Here is a 21,414-nt window from a genome sequence, read left to right on the forward strand (position 1 = left end):
TATCCATGTGTGTTGTGGCCCCTAGTCTTGTGTGAGATTGATATCCATGTGTGTTGTGGCTCCTAGTCTTGTGTGAGATTGATATCCATGTGTGTTGTGACCCCTAGTCTTGTGTGAGATTGATATCCATGTGTGTTGTGACCCCTAGTCTTGTGTGAGATTGATATCCATGTGTGTTGTGGCCCCTAGTCTTGTGTGAGATTGATATCCATGTGTGTTGTGGCTCCTAGTCTTGTGTGAGATTGATATCCATGTGTGTTGTGGCCCCTAGTCTTGTGGGAGATTGATATCCATGTGTGTTGTGGCCCCTAGTCTTGTGTGAGATTGATATCCATGTGTGTTGTGGCCCCTAGTCTTGTGGGAGATTGATATCCATGTGTGTTGTGGCCCCTAGTCTTGTGTGAGATTGATATCCATGTGTGTTGTGGCCCTTAGTCTTGTGTGAGATTGATATCCATGTGTGTTGTGACCCCTAGTCTTGTGTGAGATTGATATCCATGTGTGTTGTGACCCCTAGTCTTGTGTGAGATTGATATCCATGTGTGTTGTGACCCCTAGTCTTGTGTGAGATTGATATCCATGTGTGTTGTGGCCCCTAGTCTTGTGTGAGATTGATATCCATGTGTGTTGTGGCCCCTAGTCTTGTGTGAGATTGATATCCATGTGTGTTGTGGCCCCTAGTCTTGTGTGAGATTGATATCCATGTGTGTTGTGGCCCCTAGTCTTGTGTGAGATTGATATCCATGTGTGTTGTGGCCCCAACTCTTGTGTGAGATTGATATACATGTGTGTGTGTCTCCAGGAGTGGTTGTGGCCCCCTACACTTGTGTGAGATTGATATACATGTGTGTGTGTCTCCAGGAGTGGTTGTGGCCCCCTACACTTGTGTGAGATTGATATACATGTCTGTGTGTCTCCAGGAGTGGTTGTGGCCCCCTACACTTGTGTGAGATTGATATACATGTATGTGTGTCTCCAGGAGTGGTTGTGGCCCCCTACACTTGTGTGAGATTGATATACATGTACATGTATGTGTGTCTCCAGGAGTGGTTGTGGCCCCTACTCTTGTGTGAGATTGATATAGATGTCTGTGTGTCTCCAGGAGTGGTTGTTGCCCCCTACACTTGTGTGAGATTGATATACATGTCTGTGTGTCTCCAGGAGTGGTTGTGGCCCCTTATCTTGTGTGAGATTGATATAGATGTGTGTTGTGGCCCCCTACTCTTGTGTGAGATTGATATACATGTGTGTGTGTCTCCAGGAGTGGTTGTGGCCCCTACACTTGTGTGAGATTGATATACATGTCTGTGTGTCTCCAGGAGTGGTTGTGGCCCCTACACTTGTGTGAGATTGATATACATGTGTGTTGTGGTGACCTACTCTTGTGTGAGATTGATATACATGTCTGTGTGTCTCCAGGAGTGGTTGTGGCCCCCTACGCTGTGAGTGGAGAGGAGAAGCAGGAAGAGGATCAGGAGGCAGTGTACTACGATGCTCTCAACACATGGGTAGGTCACCAGCAGCAGTAACCAACCAGTGATGGAATGTCAGTCGAGGGTGACGACTTCTGTAAGCTCTGAGCCTTTAGCAAGGGACTTGCAGTGTGTGTCTTGAAGGATATATAATATGTTGTTTTGAGCTTAGTTTATTGTATTTTACCTTTATTCTTAGGTCATAGACCCTCAAATCATGTGACTGACAGTGACACAGACTCATCCCATGATCAGTATTGATCTGTCACGTGATGAATATTTACTCGTCTGCTACAAAACAAGATGGTGTCTGGTACTAAAATATTACGGTTTGCAGCTAAGTTACTGAAATCAAACAGAGGATGGTATAAAAGCTTCATAAAGTGAATTTCTGTATAACCATACAAATGATTACTCTTGATGAGGTCAATATGCGGAAAAAAAGGACCCTTGGACCCGGCCCCTTCAGCAGTCTGACCGGACCTCGGCCTGCAGCTTTGGTCCAGGCAGACCACCTAAGGGATCGTTAATAATTTGTTTGATGAATGATTTAAGGAAATTTCCATGTGCAATAGAGCCAACACACAGATGTCCATATCATAGGGGGTGTAATAACCAGACCAATATTACACCCCTGCTGGTTTATAGGGCTTGTGAATGCATTTTGAATGGGATTGTTTACTGTATTTCCCCAGCTTGCTGAGACCCTGCAGACCAACTGCCCGAATGTTCCAGTGCAGGCCGTGGAGGTGGACAGAGAGGGCGTGTGTATACGATACGCTCCTCTAGAGACAGCACAAGGTGGGCTTCCTACTGTCAGTAGCCTGGCCAATGGCTTTATGATGTAAAATAGGCAATTATGTTCCCTATATAAGTGGAATGAATGAGTGACTTTGTACAGACATATTTCATGCTGATTTTGGCAGTACTCAGGGCATATCATGACAGGGGACACCTGACATGTGCCTTTGTGGGGACTCCGACCTGGCTTCAGTGCTTGAACACCTGGGTTACCCCACATCCCCGAGGAAATGTCTGAAATATTGATGATTATGCTTCAAAACAGAAGATGTGTGTTTTAATTGATAACAGATTAAAATATTGTTATATTATTTTGAGAAGCCTTTAAGTAATACGAGACCGTCTCCGTGGTCTAGTGGTAGAGCGTCAGCCCGGAGAGCGGAAGGTCCGGGGTTCGATCCCCGGCCGCGTCATACCAAAAAAAGTTAAAAGATGGTACTTGTTGTTACTCTGTCTGGCGCTCGGCATTAAGGGGCTAAAACAAGGACTGGTCGGCTCGGAGTCAGTATACTGTGTCTGAGTGGGGAATTCATGTTAAACTGCGGCATGGTATCTCAGTGAGCTAGCACTATAAATCGGCATCAGTCCGGACTAGTACAAGCAGCCACACAAACAAATACACGTACATGCACGTCGCTATATAAGTGCAATAATCTTGGATGCGACGTTAAACCCAACCTAACTTAAGTAATATGTAATTTATTTGTATTGATGTAATAAGTTTACTTATTTGTATGTGAATTGATTTGTCTTCCAGGGCGAGGCACATCAGAGGAGGATGTGAAGAAGTTTGTAATTTGTATGAGGGAAAATCTGGTAAGTTTATTGTGTGTTTACTACCATGGGATTCTGTGTCATTAAATCATATTCCTTGAAACTTAAATCTTTTGAGACTGCCATAACTATGTTTGGTCTTAAAAACCTACCTTTTTTCCCAAATCCTCATCCCTGTGTACTCCCTGTTTCAGTCCGTGTTAGATGCCACTTGTCTTCAGCGGAAGAGGTTCCGATCTATAGTGTCGTCTCACAGCAATCTGGCTCTGGTGGACATAGATAACTGGGCCGGTCTCGGGGCTGTCAGGTATGTCTGCTGCCGAGGGTTGAACCCTCATTGGACTGCATGGTCGAATATCATCATCTAGCTTTCAAATTCAATCTAGTCTGCTGGCCCAAGACTATTAAATTATGCTAAGGAGAAATAAAAGTCCATTGATAGTAGTCCTCATTGAGTATTATTGAGCCTTATTAGGAGAAGACTATCAATTCCACACAGCCTTATTAGGAGAAGACTATCAATTCCACACAGCCTTATTAGGAGAAGACTGTCAGTTCCACACAGCCTTATTAGGAGAAGACTGTCAATTCCACACAGCCTTATTAGCAGAAGACTGTCAGTTCCACACAGCCTTATTAGGAGAAGACTGTCAATTCCACACAGCCTTATTAGGAGAAGACTGTCAATTCCACACAGCCTTATTAGGAGAAGACTGTCAGTTCCACACAGCCTTATTAGGAGAAGACTGTCAATTCCACACAGCCTTATTAGGAGAAGACTGTCAATTCCACACAGCCTTATTAGGAGAAGACTGTCAGTTCCACACAGCCTTATTAGGAGAAGACTGTCAATTCCACACAGCCTTGTTAGGAGAAGACTGTCAGTTCCACACAGCCTTATTAGGAGAAGACTGTCAGTTCCACACAGCCTTATTAGGAGAAGACTGTCAATTCCACACAGCCTTATTAGGAGAAGAGTATCAATTCCACATGCCTTATTAAGAGAAGACTGTTAATTCCACACAGCCATTTTAGTAGAAGACTATCAATTCCACACAGCCTTATTAGGAGAAGACTGTCAATTCCACACAGCCTTATTAGGAGAAGACTGTCAGTTCCACACAGCCTTATTAGGAGAAGACTGTCAATTCCACACAGCCTTATTAGGAGAAGAGTATCAATTCCACATGCCTTATTAGGAGAAGACTGTTAATTCCACACAGCCATTTTAGTAGAAGACTATCAATTCCACACAGCCTTATTAGGAATTTTGGAACCTAAGCCTTAACTGTGTTTTGTAACTGATTTGTGAAAGTGACCTTGAAAGTTACTTGTTTTCAGGTACATCCCGGAGATGTGGCTCAACAAGATGGCTGACCTGCCCGACAATGGAAAGAATGAGGTCAACAATCTCAACAGTGAACTGGTCCATAAACTCAAGGCTATGGACACGGCATTCTCTACAGGTAAATGTCGACTCCTATATCAGTATATGTAAAGCTCTGCTTATCAAAGCATGTATCTTCCATGACAGAACTCTGTGTTAGTGCTGATTTTGTCTCCTTGCGGAGATATAAATAGTGTAGTTGAAAGGAGAAAATACATTTCAAGTATAAAATAAATTTCAGCCCTTATTCTGGATTGTAGATTAAGTGCCCCTGGCAAGCAAAAACACAAGTGTTATTTTGTTCAAAATTGAAATATTGGCATTTTGGCATTTTGGCATTTTGGCATTTTTGTAAATTCAGAGGTATTTTTACATTGCATTCAATTCAATATTTTAAACTAAGTTATTAGTAATATATATTAACATGAATTTGCCAATTTTTAACATCACTTTGGGAGTTTTTACTGACATTTGCTGCAGACGTGGGTCTAATATTGGCCTCTGATCAGGACTAGGTAACTCCCTGCTGTGTCAGGAAAGTTTGTTGTTGTAACGATGACTTGTCCGTCACAGGCCACACAGATGACGACTCAGTGTGTGTGAGGTTTGGGCTCATCACAGAAAGCACTGACATCGAGGAGCTGGTCTCCCTCGTCTTCACCACAGGCAAGGAGGTGGAAGAGTCATCTAAGGTAGACAACTCTTTCTTATTTTTGAGGTTGTAACACCATGTGCTTTGAGAGAGCTATGCTGTTTTTGGTGGATAGAGAAGTGTAATTGTGTACTTGCAGTAACATCATCAGTACACACGTTAAGCTGAAGTATTCTCTACACTAGAAACAATTGTATCCTCTCAACGGGACATTCGGCACCGCCTGCATTATCATAAAGTCTGCCGCAAGTTTCGTTTTTCTTTCCATTTTAAGAGAAAAAAAATCTTTAAATATTCCCGACTCGAACACATGACCCCGGCAGTGAAATGCTACAATAATTAAGAACAACATAATTTCGCAGATATTATTTGTAAACAAAATTTGGTTACGTCCTAGGTTGAACAACTAAAAAAAACACCAAAAACAACCCTGCCCGCCCCCACTATATTCTCAAAAGCCATTGCCTGAGAACCAATTCTTATATTTTTTTAAGCCTTATTTGAGGATTATTTGCTAAAGTAGCATATTTGTAATGAGCCAGCATGAAGTCAGTGCATAAGTTACCCCTGATAAATGAAATCAATAACATAATTTACACAGAAACAAACATGGTAATTTTGCTTTATTTGTAATGATCCCTTATGTTTCACCATCCGTATATCATATTTGTATATATTTGAAAATTTCAAGTGTGTAATGTTAGAAATAATTTTATTAAACAGACTCTCACATAGTACATGAAAAAATGTGATGCCATTGAAAAGGTATAAGGAAATATGCCATTGCATGATATATTTTTTTTAATTTTTAAATTTATTTTATTTAAGATATTATTTCTATGTATTTATTCATTATTAATAGTAACTGTGGGACATATTAAAGGTAAAATTTATATTTAGAATCAGTAACTAATGTGTATTTACAAGCCCATGTGACTTAATATGTTTGGGTTTTTTTGTTCCCTGGCTATGTTCTCTGTCCATGTTCTCTGTTCATGTTCTCTGTCAATGTTCTCTGTGTTCTCTGTCCATGTTCTTTATTCATGTTCTCTGTTCATGTTCTTTGCTCATGTTCTCTGTACTTGTTTTCTGTCCTTGTTCACTATGTTCTCTGTCCATCTTTTCTGTCCATCTTCTCTGTCTGTGTTCTCTGTTTGTGTTCTCTGTCCATGTATTCTGTTCATGTTCTTTGTCCATGTACTCTGTCCATGTTCTCTGTCCATGTTCTCTGTTTGTGTTCTCTGTCCATGTTTTCTGTCCATGTACTCTGTTCATGTTCTTTGTCCATGTTCTCTGTCCATGTACTCTGTTCATGTTCTTTGTCCATGTTCTCTGTCCATGTTCACTGTCGTTTCTTTGCTCATGTTCTTTGTCCATGTTCTTTGTTCATGTTCTCTGTCCATGTTCACTGTTCATGTTCTGTGTCAATGTTCTCTGTCCATCTTCACTGTCGTTTCTTTGTCCATGTTCTCTGTCCATGTTCTCTGTCCATGTTCTCTGTCCATGTTCACTGTTCATGTTCTGTGTCAATGTTCTCTGTCCATGTTCTCTGATCATGTTCACTGTTCATGTTCTTTGCTCATGTTCTGTGGCCATGTTCTCTGTCCATGTTCTCACCTGGTTCTCTGTCTATGTTCTCTGTCCATGTTTTCTGTCCTATTCTCTATGTTCTCTGTCCATGTTCTTTGTTCATGTTCTCTGTACATGTTTTCTGTCCTTGTTCTCAATGTTCTCTGTGCATCTTCCCTGTCCATCTTCTCTGTCTGTGTTCTCTGTGTTCTCTGTTCATGTTCTTTGTCCATCTTCTCTGTCCATCCTCTCTGTTCATGTTCTTTGTTCATGTTCTCTGTCCATGTTCTCACCTGGTTCTCTGTCACCAGTTCCTGGAGTCCATGTCGGAGATGATCATGAAGGGTATTGAGGAGGCCAACAAGGAGCTGCAGAAGGAGACGGAGGAGAAGCTCATACAAGAGGTTGGTACAGCAGAACATGGGACTCCATGCAGTAGAGGCTTTGTACTAGACAAATGGATATCATAAAAAGATCTGAAACTTGTAATCCTACCATAAACAGGTCTGCCTTGTGGGGACCTCGGGTTAGACTTGATCCCCAGCAACCTATGCTAGTCGTATTAGGCAACTTGATGTATGGGTCTGTCAGTCTCTGTAACCCTGATGGCACTGATCGTTGCTCATAATATTAATCACTAGATTTTCTGGTCAAGACTCAATTATTTTGCAGACCACAGTTATATAGCTGAAATATTGCTGAGTTCTGTGTTTTACAACAAACCCACTCATAAACTGGTCTATCCATGCCTATGTCAAATATTTATTGATACTGCAGAGTACTTGCCTGTAAAACTCCAGCAAGAAGGAAGGACATAGAGATAGATATATGGTGCAGAGAAATCCAGTGCAGAGAAATTCAATACAAAATAATATTTTGACTGTTTTATCTTAATTTTTCATGTGAAGTACCACATGGTATTTTCCGTAATATAATGTTTCAGTCAACTTGAATTGCTATTGGTTTACAAATTTTCTGTTTTGAAAAAACTAATTGATAGGTATTACATGGAAATGGAAATATGAGTGCTACACTTAAACCCAACGTTCAGAAATGTCTGAATATTTTTTTATCTGTCATCTTATTTTAGCTCGCTGACTTAGTTGATGCATGTCATCGTCTCACAATTGCGTGGATCGATGCTCATGATATCAATCACTGGATTGTCTGGTCCAGACCCAAATATTTACGGACCGCCGTCATATAGCTTGAATATTGCTGAGTGTGGCGTTAAACAACAAACAAACAAACAAATGGAAGCGTTGACTGTCATTACTTGTGACTGCTTCAGGGTGTGTTGAGACAAGTCCCACTGGTGTCTTCACTCGTCAACTGGTTCTCCCCTCCTAAAGAAATAGCAAAAGGAAGAACATTTAACCTGTCATCAGGTAAGACTTGCTATCCATGTGTTATGCTAGCTTGTTTGAGTTGACTCTTAGGGACATCTCCCGGTTGTCTTTCCTGGGTAAGACTGATTCCACATGGGAAGACAGCGAGAGAAACTAACAGTTTTAGCCCACTAGTCCTTATAATGATACCATATAGCAAAACCCTTAAAATGGCAAAGTTCTAATAGTCCTTAGGATACCTTAACTATTGGACAGGTTGGCAAGGACTCTAGGACTAGTGCCAATTTCTAATGCTGGAAGAGGGTAGGCACGGGTGGCCCAGTCGTCAAAGGTGCCGCGATTGGCTGTGCTGAGTTGTTTCCCTTGGGCACGCCAGAAGCCTATGATTGTTGGTTCGAATCCAAGTTCGCCCCGATTATGCGAACATACCCGTGCTCGTGGGTTTCACTGAAGTGGTTAACTTCTGAGACCTGCATCACCTCGGGCTTACCTCCCACATTAAGCTGACCAACGTGATATAACTGGAATACTGTTAAAAGCGGCGTTAAACCCATGTCACTCACTAATGCTGGAAGACTCGTACCTTGCACTCAGTAGCCCTCTTTATGTGTGATTCATGTAGCACTGTGCCGCCTAGCACACCCCCATGGGGAAGCCGTGTTACAATTCGTCCCCAGCAACCGATGCTCGTCATAAGGAGCTATTTAATGGATCGGGTCATCAGGCTCAGTGACTTGACTGATTGCTCGTCAACAGCATGGATAATTCTTCATAATATCAGTCACTGGATTGTGTGGTCCAGACTTGATTATATTCAGGCCACTTGGAAGGGATTGGTACCATATCGCCTACACTCCACTTTGCCTACAGTCTTATAACAACAAGTTATGGTCTGATAGTCACATGTTATGGTCTGATAGTCACAAGTTGTGGTCTGATAGTCACAAGTCATGGTCTGATAGTCACAAGTTATGGTCTGATAGTCACAAGTTATGGTCTGATAGTCAGATGTTATGGTCTGATAGTCAGATGTTATGGTCCGATAGTCACAAGTTATGGTCTGATAGTCACACGTTATGGTCTGATAGTCACACGTTATGGTCTGATAGTCACATGTTATGGTCTGATAGTCACATGTTATGGTCTGATAGTCACATGTTATGGTCTGATAGTCACAAGTTATGGTCTGATAGTCACGTTATGGTCTGATAGTCACAAGTTATGGTCTGATAGTCACAAGTTATGGTCTGATAGTCACACGTTATGGTCTGATAGTCACAAGTTATGGTCTGATAGTCACAAGTTATGGTCTGATAGTCACATGTTATGGTCTGATAGTCAGATGTTATGGTCTGATAGTCACAAGTTATGGTCTGATAGTCACATGTTATGGTCTGATAGTCACATGTTATGGTCTGATAGTCACAAGTTATGGTCTGATAGTCACAAGTTATGGTCTGATAGTCACATGTTATGGTCTGATAGTCACATGTTATGGTCTGATAGTCACAAGTTATGGTCTGATAGTCACACGTTATGGTCTGATAGTCACAAGTTATGGTCTGATAGTCACACGTTATGGTCTGATAGTCACAAGTTATGGTCTGATAGTCACACGTTATGGTCTGATAGTCACAAGTTATGGTCTGATAGTCACATGTTATGGTCTGATAGTCACAAGTTATGGTCTGATAGTCACATGTTATGGTCTGATAGTCACAAGTTATGGTCTGATAGTCACATGTTATGGTCTGATAGTCACATGTTATGGTCTGATAGTCACATGTTATGGTCTGATAGTCACAAGTTATGGTCTGATAGTCACAAGTTGTGGTCTGATAGTCACAAGTTGTGGTCTGATAGTCACAAGTTATGGTCTGATAGTCACAAGTTGTGGTCTGATAGTCACCAGTTATGGTCTGATAGTCACATGTTATGGTCTGATAGTCACATGTTATGGTCTGATAAATGGCCTACATAAAACCTGTAGGCGTATTTAAGCGTAGGCGATATGGAAGTAACCCCCTGGAATATTATTTAGTGTGACGCTGAGCAATAAAGTCACACATACTTGGCAGACTGTTCACAACTACCAACTGTTGATGAGAGTTGAATATCACATCTTGGATGGGTGCACAAAATTAAGATCCATTTAAGCCATTTAGAAGTGATAGACATAAGAAAGAGAATTTATGGATGTCAACGTCTTTATCATGATGCACACAACGTTTCGGAGTATATACTTACTTCTTCATCAGGTGAGTAAATGCTATGAGGCAGAGATCATATATATGTTCCTGTAAGGACAACAAAAGTATTTAGATAACAAAGGTGGAAAATTGACAAGGGGAGCCAACAGATGATTTGTGCTGATAGGTGATTAGCAATGGACAAAGGGAAGCCTACACTTAACTTAGCACCGATTGCTAATACAATGAGCAAACTGGAGGCCGGGGGTAATTAACACTGATAGGTAATAGCAGGGAAATGACAATGGACGAACGGAACCCAGCTAGATAATTAGCACCGAAAAAGATCCAAGGAATAAATCCCAAGCACTGGGCAGATAGGTTCCCTGGTCACAGTATATGCTTAAATGGGTTTAATTGAGAATGTCATGTATCATTTCTTTCACCAGTGATAAAACTGTTTCGTCTGTAAAACTGATCTATACTTCTTCTATAACCATTGCTAACCACTTTGTCAGTGATACCTATTATGCATATTAACATAAGATGTTCATGTGCTACCGGGTCAGTGGTCTAGTTGATAATAGATAACTTTGGCATGAATTATTTTTATGAAAATTATAAATTATTGAATAGTGTTGAAGCAAATGCAACAGAAAGTCACATGTAAACTTGATGTTTGATGGTAGCATGGCATACCCTTGGAGTGAGTGAGTGAGTGAGTTGGGTTTAATGCTGCTTTGAACAGTATTCCAGTTATATCACGGCGTGTCAGGTTAATGTGGGAGGAAAGCCCAAAGTGATGCAGGTCTCTGACGTTTACAACTTTGGTGAAACCCACAAGCACACGTATGGTGCTTACAAACCTAGAAACAAAATCAGGGCCAACAGGGAGTCGAACCCACAATCACAGGTTTCTGGTGTGCCCAAGGGACGCAACTCTGCACACCATGCCCTTGCAACCCATAGGAGCAGTTCGTCATGCTCCAGATCAAAATCATACCACCCCATTGTGGTCATATACTTAAGAAATGGTTTTCATACTGTGTTGGTTTAGTGGAGAATGAACGCTTTGAACTGTGCAAGTTCAAATCATGTAAATGCTGGAGCTTGTGACTTGCGTTCCAGTTTCAGTCCAAAATCATGTTAATGTCAAAAGGTGAAGTTTATACTTTGTAAACGTCTCTTTTCTTAGTGTGTTTCAAAATGAACAGATCATGTGAGCCTCAAGTTAACCAATCACATCACCAGAAATCACTAAAACTTCAAAATAAGAATTTATATGCATGTAAATAATTGGTCTTGCTGTATGAAATGAACAATTTGAAGATCTTTATTTTGTAAATTGGCTAGATAGGGAGTAATGCTCTTTACCAGGTGCACTTATTCGGATTTCAATTAGCTCTGTTGGGAGAATGAAACTCACATTGCCAGGTTGAAGCTTGGAGTTTGGCTAATGAGTTACTCTAATTAGCCAACACTTTACCTCAGGATTTCAGGCGCTATCATTGATAATTGATGCTTGTTTACCAGGTGATCAGCGCTTGTTTGTTTACCTTGGTGCTGTAGCCTTTCTTCTCCACAAAACTCGAAACTTCATAAACATTGTATGTATTTCCCTCAAATTACTTTGGATTAATTCGTTGAATGATGTGAGATAGCCACCCCTAACCCTAATTACAACTTAGGCTAAGGATTGTAAAGGGACGTTTTATCGGAATGTGGAACCAAGGGCTAAGGATAGAATTGGGGATAACCTACTATAGCCCCATCACAACTAACTTTAAGAGTCGGAGAGGCAGTGCGATCAGATGAGAGCCATAGTCTGCAGCCTGTGTCATTTAGTGCTGTGCCCGGTAAACTGCTGTATTGGTGCCATGAAGTATTACCTTTATTAATTCTTTCAGTTTTTTTAAGGTTTGTTAAACAATAATGCAGGTACTTTCTTCTCAAACCTTCATCTTTGCAAAGACTGTGACGTTTCTTTTGGAATATCAATTATTTTCTGTAATTAGCCAAAGGAGATTTTGTAGTTCTTGTTATGATTGTCGTTAGAGGTGACTGACGGGATCGGGTGGTCAGGCTCGCTGACTTGCTTGATGCATGTTGTCTGTGTTTATCTGCTGCTTATCACAACATTTCATGCCTGTATACCTCTCATCACTTGGTTGTCGTCACTCCAGATTGATGTAAGAATCTACATAGAAACGTCGCTATATGCAATAAACCAGAAGTTGTTATCCATAAAGATGTACTTATTTGCCAACTTCTAGAATGCCAATCAAACAGTTTGTATATTTTAATTGCAAATTTAAACAAGTTCAGCGTTTCAAATTAAAGTTCTGATTTGCAATGTTTCTTTTCTTTTAGAAAGGTTAAAGTGAAACAGCTGTTTTCATTCTCTATAGTACATTTGCAGAAGTTTGAAAAGGAATAATAATTCTGAAATGTGCACTTAAATGGCATAAACCTAGCCTTGTCCCTGTTAGTGAGTACTTTGATGTGTTCACACATGAACCTGATTGTTCTATTTGTCATATGGGGCACAGGTGGCCCAGTCGTCTAAGGCGGTGCGATTTGCTGTGCAGAGTTGCATCCCTTGGGCTCGCCAGAAACCTATGACTGTAGGTTCACCCCGATTATGTCTCTAGGTTTGTCAGCACCATACCTGTGCTCGTGGGTTTCACCAAAGTTGTAAACATCTGAGACCTGCATCACTTCGGGCTTTCCTCAAACATTAAGCTGACACGCCGTGACATAACTGGAAAACAGAGCTACGTTAAACACAACTCACTCACTCACTCACTCACTCACTCACTCACTCACTCACTCACTCACTCACTCACCCACTCACCCACTCATCCACTCATCCACTATTATTCAGGTCACCATTATTACTTTTTAACTATCGCCATGATCAATAAATGAATAAGATCATAGTTATTTTTGTGTGGGAGGTTACGTGCTATTCATTGACTTGCATATACTTTTATGCAAGTTAACATATTGATTGACTAATGTACACAATTTTCCCTTAAAACTGCCTACTATGAACTGCTGTCTAAACCAGACTGACATTAGTCCCAGACAAATCTGTTTAGACACTGTACATCTCAGGGTGTTGATGTACTGAAATCCTGGCCGGGGAGTCTGGATACGCTAACAACATGTAACAGTAGTTGTGTTGCTCCCTAGGGCCTCATTGGCACCATGTCTACCCCTTCGGCCCTAGAGTCTGCATCACTTTCTGTGAATATAGGGTAGCGTCGCTGGCAGGCTGTATTGCAGTCACCAGTAACCTTGTTGAGATCAGTAAGGAAAACAGCATTGTTTACACTTTTAAAGGGACAACTACAGCTTCACGGTTTTGTTAATACAGTTTATCGATTGCCAACTCACATGGGTTTAAGAAATGTCACATGTGGCAATGCTCATATAAACTTGTTCCTGACATAACTATCTTGTGTTATGTTTATCAAATTATGTGTAGAGTCTATTTTTAGCTAACAACCATGTTGAGAATGCCCTATGTATTTTCAGATTGCATTTTGTTTATTTTATGTCAAGAGCTGAGATGAAAAACAAATGAGCCTTAGGAATCAGATATGTTGAATGTATAAAGTTCCAGTGATTTCTTCCTTGACAGTGAAAGTGACAGTACAATGAGTATGTTGGTGAAAGTACAATGAGTATGTCAGTGAAAGTACAGTGAGTATGTCGGTGAAAGTACAATGAGTATGTCAGTGAAAGTACAATGAGTATGTCGGTGAAAGTACAATGAGTATGTCAGTGAAAGTACAGTGAGTATGTCGGTGAAAGTACAGTGAATATGTCAGTGAAAGTACAGTGAGTATGTCAGTGAAAGTGAAAGTACAGTGAGTATGTCGGTGAAAGTGAAAGTACAGTGAGTATGTCGGTGAAAGTACAGTGAATATGTCAGTGAAAGTGAAAGTACAGTGAGTGTCCGTGAAAGTACAGTGAATATGTCGGTGAAAGTACAGTGAATATGTCAGTGAAAGTACAGTGAGTATGTCAGTGAAAGTGAAAGTACAGTGAGTATGTCGGTGAAAGTGAAAGTACAGTGAGTATGTCGGTGAAAGTACAGTGAATATGTCAGTGAAAGTGAAAGTACAGTGAGTATGTCCGTGAAAGTACAGTGAATATGTCGGTGAAAGTACAGTGAATATGTCAGTGAAAGTACAGTGAGTATGTCAGTGAAAGTACAGTATGTCAGTGAAAGTAGAATGAGTATGTCAGTGAAAGTACAATGAGTATGTCGGTGAAAGTACAATGAGTATGTCAGTGAAAGTACAATGAGTATGTCAGTGAAAGTACAATGAGTATGTCAGTGAAAGTACAGTGAGTACATTAGTGAAAGTAGAATGAGTATGTCAGTGAAAGTTCACTGAGTATGTCGTAGAAAGTACAATGAGTATGTCGGTGAAAGTACAGTGAGTATGTCAGTGAAAGTACAGTGAGTACAATAGTGAAAGTAGAATGAGTATGTCAGTAAAAGTACAGTGAGTGTGTCAGTGAAAGTACAGTGAGTATGTCAGTGAAAGTACAAAGAGTATGTCAGTGAAAGTACAAAGAGTATGTCAGTGAAAGTACAGTGAATATGTCGGTGAAAGTACAGTGAGTTTGCAGTGAAAGTACAATGAGTATGTCAGTGAAAGTACAGTGAGTATGTCAGTGAAAGTACAATGAGTTTGTCAGTGAAAGTACAGTGAGTATGTCAGTGAAAGTACAATGAGTATGTCAGTGAAAGTACAATGAGTATGTCAGTGAAAGTACAGTGAGTTTGCAGTGAAAGTACAATGAGTATGTCAGTGAAAGTACAATGAGTATGCCGGTGAAAGTGAAAGTACAGTGAGTATGTCAGTGAAAGTACAATGAGTATGTCAGTGAAAGTACAGTGAGTATGTCAGTGAAAGTACAGTGAGTATGTCAGTGAGAGTACAATGAGTATGACAGTGAAAGTACAATGAGTATGTTGGTGAAAGAGAAAGTACAGTATGTCAGTGAAAGTGAAAGTACAGTGAGTATGTCAGTGAAAGTACAGTGAGTATGTCAGTGAAAGTGAAAGTACAATGAGTATGTCAGTGAAAGAAAGTACAGTATGTCAGTGAAAGCGAAAGTACAGTATGTCAGTGAAAGTGAAAGTACAGTATGTCAAGGAAAGTGAAAGTACAGTATGTCAAGGAAAGTGAAAGTACAGTATGTCAGTGAAAGCGAAAGTACAGTATGTCAGTGAAAGTGAAAGTACAGTATGTCAAGGAAAGTGAAAGTACAGTATGTCAAGGAAAGTGAAAGTACAGTATGTCAGTGAAAGTGAAAGTACAGTATGTCAAGGAAAGTGAAAGTACAGTATGTCAAGGAAAGTGAAAGTACAGTATGTCAGTGAAAGTGAAAGTACAGTATGTCAAGGAAAGTGAAAGTACAGTATGTCAAGGAAAGTGAAAGTACAGTATGTCAGTGAAAGTGAAAGTACAGTATGTCAGTGGAGCCACTGACTCAAGTCCTCTTTACTTTGTTCTTTTACAGTTGGTTTGACGATAACTCAACATAACCAGTACCAGGCCAGAAATAAGCGTTTGACCTGTAGCATCTCAGTATCAGTGTAGCCAAAGAGAGGCAGTCTGTGCCTTCGAACATACCCACTGTTTTGCATCATGTGCTTAAGGGGATGCTAAACTTGAGACACTTGTGTAGAGAAGTGGTGTAGTCTGATCAAGGGGTGAGACGTCCAAGAATATAGTTCAACCAGATCCAATATCTGTCCCTTCAGGATTTCAGGCGTAATGACACTTTTTAATTACTGTCATGGTTTTCATGCCGGAAAACCATGCCCTTGTCTGTCTCGCAGACCCTAGAGAATAAATTAAGAAAGGAATCCAACTCAAGTCTAGAATGATTTGGCAAGTCTAGATTGCCTCAGATTGCCATTATTCTGGGCTGCATTTGGACTTCTTTTTTTTTTAGATTTGTGTTTTTAAATAAGATAGCTATTTTTCTGGGACTAAATGTATGTCTATGCCATCATCTCAGATCCTTCCCAGATTGATGAGCCTTTGAGAAGTGATGTGCACAAACTACAAGTGCCTGTCACTCAATGAACTTCTGTGTCATTGGAGGGGATTTCTAGAGCATTTAATAAAACTAAGTAAGGATAAGATTTATGGATGAACAACTTCTTTATTACAGTTAAGAGCAACGTTTTGGTGTAGGTTCTAACACAGTTATCAAGCAAGTGATGACGTTTCCGTGTTGGTTCTAACACAGTTATGAAGCAAGTGATGACGTTTCGGTGTAGGTTCTAATACCGTTATCAAGCAAGTGTATTTGACCTTGTACGTACAATTGTCTTTACAATCACGAGCAAACCATGCTTGCCGTAAGAGGATCGGGTGGTCAGGCTTGCAGACCTGCTTGATGCATGTCATTGTATTCCAGTGACCTAGATTGATGATCATTCTATCAGTCACTGGATTATCTGGTCCAGACTCATATAGATGGAATATTGCGGCATTAAACAACAAACAAACAATAAAAATCACAAGTAACTTGTGAGAATTCTTCGTTTTCATCTACATCATGGAAACTTATTACAAAGGCCCCAGCACTCCAGCATGTCTAGATTGTACTTGAATGTAGTTACTTGGTTACACTTTGTCTCAGTACATTTAGGGCAATGATAAGCAGAAGTATTGCGAGGAAGTGTTAAGTTTGACACTGACAACTGTTCATTAAAACCTTAATTTCTTCCAACACATTCTCTGGACTGCAGATGTTTTGCTGAGGTCCGTGTTCATGAAGAAATTGCTTTTTCGCCATTTCATGTGTATTGCTTTTACAAATGTCTTCTACCTGATTATAAAATCAATATTGCAATCTCCCATTTCAAAATGGATGTCTAATGCAATTACTGGTGATTGCGTGCGTAAGTGTGGTCACTGTAAGTAGGTGCAACGTGGGGAGAACGGCCCTAAAGTGCGTGTGCCGTAGCCCCAGTGTTTATTGTGCTATAAGATTAGATGTCACCTCGGCAGCGTAAATTACCGGTGATGTCTTTTACAAGATCCTCATCCTTAGGGCAGTGGAGTTTTCATCAGATTGGGAACCCCTTGATTGAATTGTACAAAGTCTCCACCGCCTAGAAACAGATCCATTTCATAGCTGCTCTGAACTCTACATCTTTGAAATGCTTTACCCGCATCAGCAAGCATATCAATTACAGTTATTTGGGGGAGATATTTCGGTGGGCCGAAGTGATTCAGAGGAAATGAAAGATAACTTACACCACTTTAAAGTATGCGTCCATATCTACCACCTAGTTTATAATGCCCTGGGACTTAACACTGTTTCAATTACATGCTTTGGATAATCAAGAAAGTGACAATTCTTGGGGGCAAATAGCACACTGGAGATTAGGGGTAATTATTGGGAGTGAGCATCTTCCTTCACAAGTTTTCAGGTTAAGTTGGTTTAAGTCAAATAGTAAGCCAGTCCTTTGTTGACCTGATGCTATTTTCAAGAATAGGAATATTACTCATATTTTGGAATATCCAAAGAATCTGGGATAATTGAGATGAAAGATTTGGAGAAAAGGTTCGCTCTTGCCACACCTGGAACTGCACGCAAGTGGTTTAAGCCTTCCGGACAGTTCACTTTGTTTCCTTGTTTAAGGGATTTGTCGACCCACGTTTGAAGTCATCATGATCATGGACAAGTCAGATTTGTGTTTATTGATTTCCTGTTGGCTTGGCCAATCCCATCGCATACACTCGGCAGGTTGTCCCTATGTGTATCTTTCTGGTAGTTATCTCGCAAAATCAACTAACTTTTGTCTACCCATTCTGATACCTACGTAAGTCTTATATGATTTGAACATATTGTAGGTACCTGTGAAGATCCGGGTTAGAATTGTTCTTCATTAACCCATGCTTGTCATGAGAGTCGACTAAAGGGATCGGGTGGTCAGGCTAGCTGACTTGGTTGATGCATGTCATTGTATCTAAATTGTGTAGTTCGATGATCATGATGTCGATCAGTGGATTGTCTGGTCCAGATTTGATGATATACAGACTGTGGTGATATAGATGGAGTGTGGTGTTAAACAACCAACAAACAAAACTGTGACGTGTTGCCCTGAAGCAGTAGCACACCAGAACAGATACTTCCCCAATATTTGTCCTTGACGGCTTCTCTTATATGCGATCCGGGATAGAATAGGTCTTCAGCAACCCATGCTTGCCGTAAAAGGCGACTATGCTTGTCGTAAAAGGCAACTAACGGGATCGGGTGGTCAGGATCACAGACTTGGTTGATGCATGTCATCGTATCCCAATGGATTGTCTGGTCCAGACTTGATTATTTACAGACCGCCGTCATATAGCTGGAATATTGCTGAATGCGGCGTAAAACAACAAACCAACCAAACCAATCTTTTATATGCTCTGTGCACTGATCGTGGCTCCATCAGTCCCATACAGACAGTTGCCATGATGAAGCAGACATTGGTGAGAATGCCATAACACAACACTCACGCTGTTGCACCCGAATGAATGACATGATCCAGGCTGATGGATCCTACTGTCTCAACTCTCTAGTGGAGTAAGGATACATATTTATTAACATGATGTACTGTACAGAAAGAGCCAGTTGGCCAGAGTTGATTATCTTCCAGTTGGATTGATAATCTTTGTTCATATACCTTTCTGCATGGGATCATTGTCTTCGAATTGGATGATGTTTCTGATAAACTTTAAACATTATTGTAACACACCTAGATAGCCTTGCTTGGATGATATAATTTACGGGTCGGTCCAGAAGCAAGTTAAAAAGTGTCACTGACACCTAACAAGTTATGGCTATCCAAGTTTGCCAGCTAAGATATGTGGTTGAACACACTCAAATATAAACAACAAAGATTTAATTACTTTACAATGTTTTAATTGATCTGACATTTATAAATACTTAAAGTCCAAATTATTGCGGCAAAATTATCTTACACCGAACCAGTCTCCCTTAACCTTGTGCAATGACGTCGTCACACATAAATACCATACTAATTGGCACCAAGTCCTGAAATTGCTACCCCCTGTTGTATCCTAAGTACAGGTTGTATTTCTGGGTTCGAGGATGAACCATGACTCTGAACAGTCAGGCGTAATACCTCGTGAGTGTGTTGCATGTCAAATAATTTATTGTGAAACCAAACTGGAATGTGTTCTAAATAATAAAGAAAGGGATAACTGATATGTTTTAATCTTAATATTCTCTTGCACTTTCTTCCAGGCAAGATTTTGAGCACAGAGAACACATACAAGTACCACATGCAGATTCAGGAGGGCAGTGGGGAGGGTGATGCTGGTCCGCCACGGTCACCACAGGCGACAGATGCTCCCAAACCTGCCACCCCAACCAGCAAAACAGCTGGGGAAGTGAAAGCTGGACTTATCAACCAATCGGCTGTCAAACAATCGGCTCAAACCAACCAATCGGCTGCCAGTCAACCCGCTCAACCCAGCCAATCCGATCCCGCTCCTCAACCAGATTCATCCGATGTAGGAATTGAAATTGGTAAAGAAGTAGTGGAAGGGAAACCAAGGTGAGTTGTTTAGTATGTAAATAATGTCTGGAATTGGTAAAGAAGTAGTGGAAGGGAAACCAAGGTGAGTTGATGAGTATGTAAATAATGTCTGGAATTGGTAAAGAAGTAGTGGAAGGGAAGGTGAGTTGTTGAGTATGTAAATAATGTCTGGAATTGGTAAAGAAGTAGCGGAAGGGAAACCAAGGTGAGTTGATGAGTATGTAAATAATGTCTGGAATTGGTAAAGAAGTAGCGGAAGGGAAACCAAGGTGAGTTGATGAGTATGTAAATAATGTCTGGAATTGGTGAAGAAGTAGCGGAAGGGAAACCAAGGTGAGTTGATGAGTATGTAAATAATGTCTGGAATAGGTAAAGAAGTAGTGGAAGGGAAGGTGAGTTGATGAGTATGTAAATAATGTCTGGAATTGGTAAAGAAGTAGCGGAAGGGAAACCAAGGTGAGTTGATGAGTATGTAAATAATGTCTGGAATTGGTAAAGAAGTAGCGGAAGGGAAACCAAGGTGAGTTGATGAGTATGTAAATAATGTCTGGAATTGGTAAAGAAGTAGCGGAAGGGAAACCAAGGTGAGTTGATGAGTATGTAAATAATGTCTGGGATTGGTGAAGAAGTAGCGGAAGGGAAACCAAGGTGAGTTGATGAGTATGTAAATAATGTCTGGAATTGGTAAAGAAGTAGTGGAAGGGAAACCAAGGTGAGTTGTTGAGTATGTAAATAATGTCTGGAATTGGTAAAGAAGTAGAGGAAGGGAAACCAAGGTGAGTTGATGAGTATGTAAATAATGTCTGGAATTGGTAAAGAAGTAGTGGAAGGGAAACCAAGGTGAGTTGATGAGTATGTAAATAATGTCTGGAATTGGTAAAGAAGTAGAGGAAGGGAAACCAAGGTGAGTTGATGAGTATGTAAATAATGTCTGGAATTGGTAAAGAAGTAGATGAAGGGAAACCAAGGTGAGTTGATGAGTATGTAAATAATGTCTGGAAATGGTAAAGAAGTAGTGGAAGGGAAACCAAGGTGAGTTGTTGAGTATGTAAATAAGGTCTGGAAATGGTAAAGAAGTAGCGGAAGGGAAACCAAGGTGAGTTGATGAGTATGTAAATAATGTCTGGAATTGGTAAAGAAGTAGAGGAAGGGAAACCAAGGTGAGTTGATGAGTATGTAAATAATGTCTGGAATTGGTAAAGAAGTAGCGGAAGGGAAACCAAGGTGAGTTGATGAGTATGTAAATAATGTCTGGAATTGGTAAAGGAGTAGTGGAAGGGAAACCAAGGTGAGTTGTTGAGTATGTAAATAATGTCTGGAATTGGTAAAGAAGTAGAGGAAGGGAAACCAAGGTGAGTTGATGAGTATGTAAATTATGTCTGGAATTGGTAAAGAAGTAGCGGAAGGGAAACCAAGGTGAGTTGTTGAGTATGTAAATTATGTCTGGAATTGGTAAAGAAGTAGTGGAAGGGAAACCAAGGTGAGTTGATGAGTATGTAAATAATGTCTGGAATTGGTAAAGAAGTAGCGGAAGGGAAACCAAGGTGAGTTGTTGAGTATGTAAATAATGTCTGGAATTGGTAAAGAAGTAGCGGAAGGGAAACCAAGGTGAGTTGATGAGTATGTAAA

General features: G+C 40.5%; 1 protein-coding gene across 1 annotated transcript in view; it reads left to right on the forward strand.

Annotated features, from left to right (window-relative positions):
• Positions 1-1,261: 1,261 nt before the first annotated feature.
• Positions 1,262-21,414, forward strand: part of LOC124114027 (pyridoxal-dependent decarboxylase domain-containing protein 1-like) — a gene marked incomplete at its 5' end in the record, with an annotated part of 28,399 nt that continues 8,246 nt past the window's right edge. The window contains 9 exons of the mRNA XM_046474562.2: positions 1,262-1,508; positions 2,168-2,273; positions 3,031-3,089; positions 3,242-3,354; positions 4,389-4,513; positions 5,008-5,126; positions 6,967-7,059; positions 7,947-8,043; positions 19,491-19,803. Of these exons, the coding sequence (XP_046330518.2) occupies positions 1,262-1,508; positions 2,168-2,273; positions 3,031-3,089; positions 3,242-3,354; positions 4,389-4,513; positions 5,008-5,126; positions 6,967-7,059; positions 7,947-8,043; positions 19,491-19,803 (1,272 nt within the window). The remainder of the gene's footprint in view (positions 1,509-2,167; positions 2,274-3,030; positions 3,090-3,241; positions 3,355-4,388; positions 4,514-5,007; positions 5,127-6,966; positions 7,060-7,946; positions 8,044-19,490; positions 19,804-21,414) is intronic.

Source organism: Haliotis rufescens, unplaced genomic scaffold (assembly GCF_023055435.1).
Source record: "Haliotis rufescens isolate VD_foot unplaced genomic scaffold, xgHalRufe1.0.p SCAF_62, whole genome shotgun sequence".
NCBI lineage: Eukaryota > Metazoa > Mollusca > Gastropoda > Lepetellida > Haliotidae > Haliotis > Haliotis rufescens.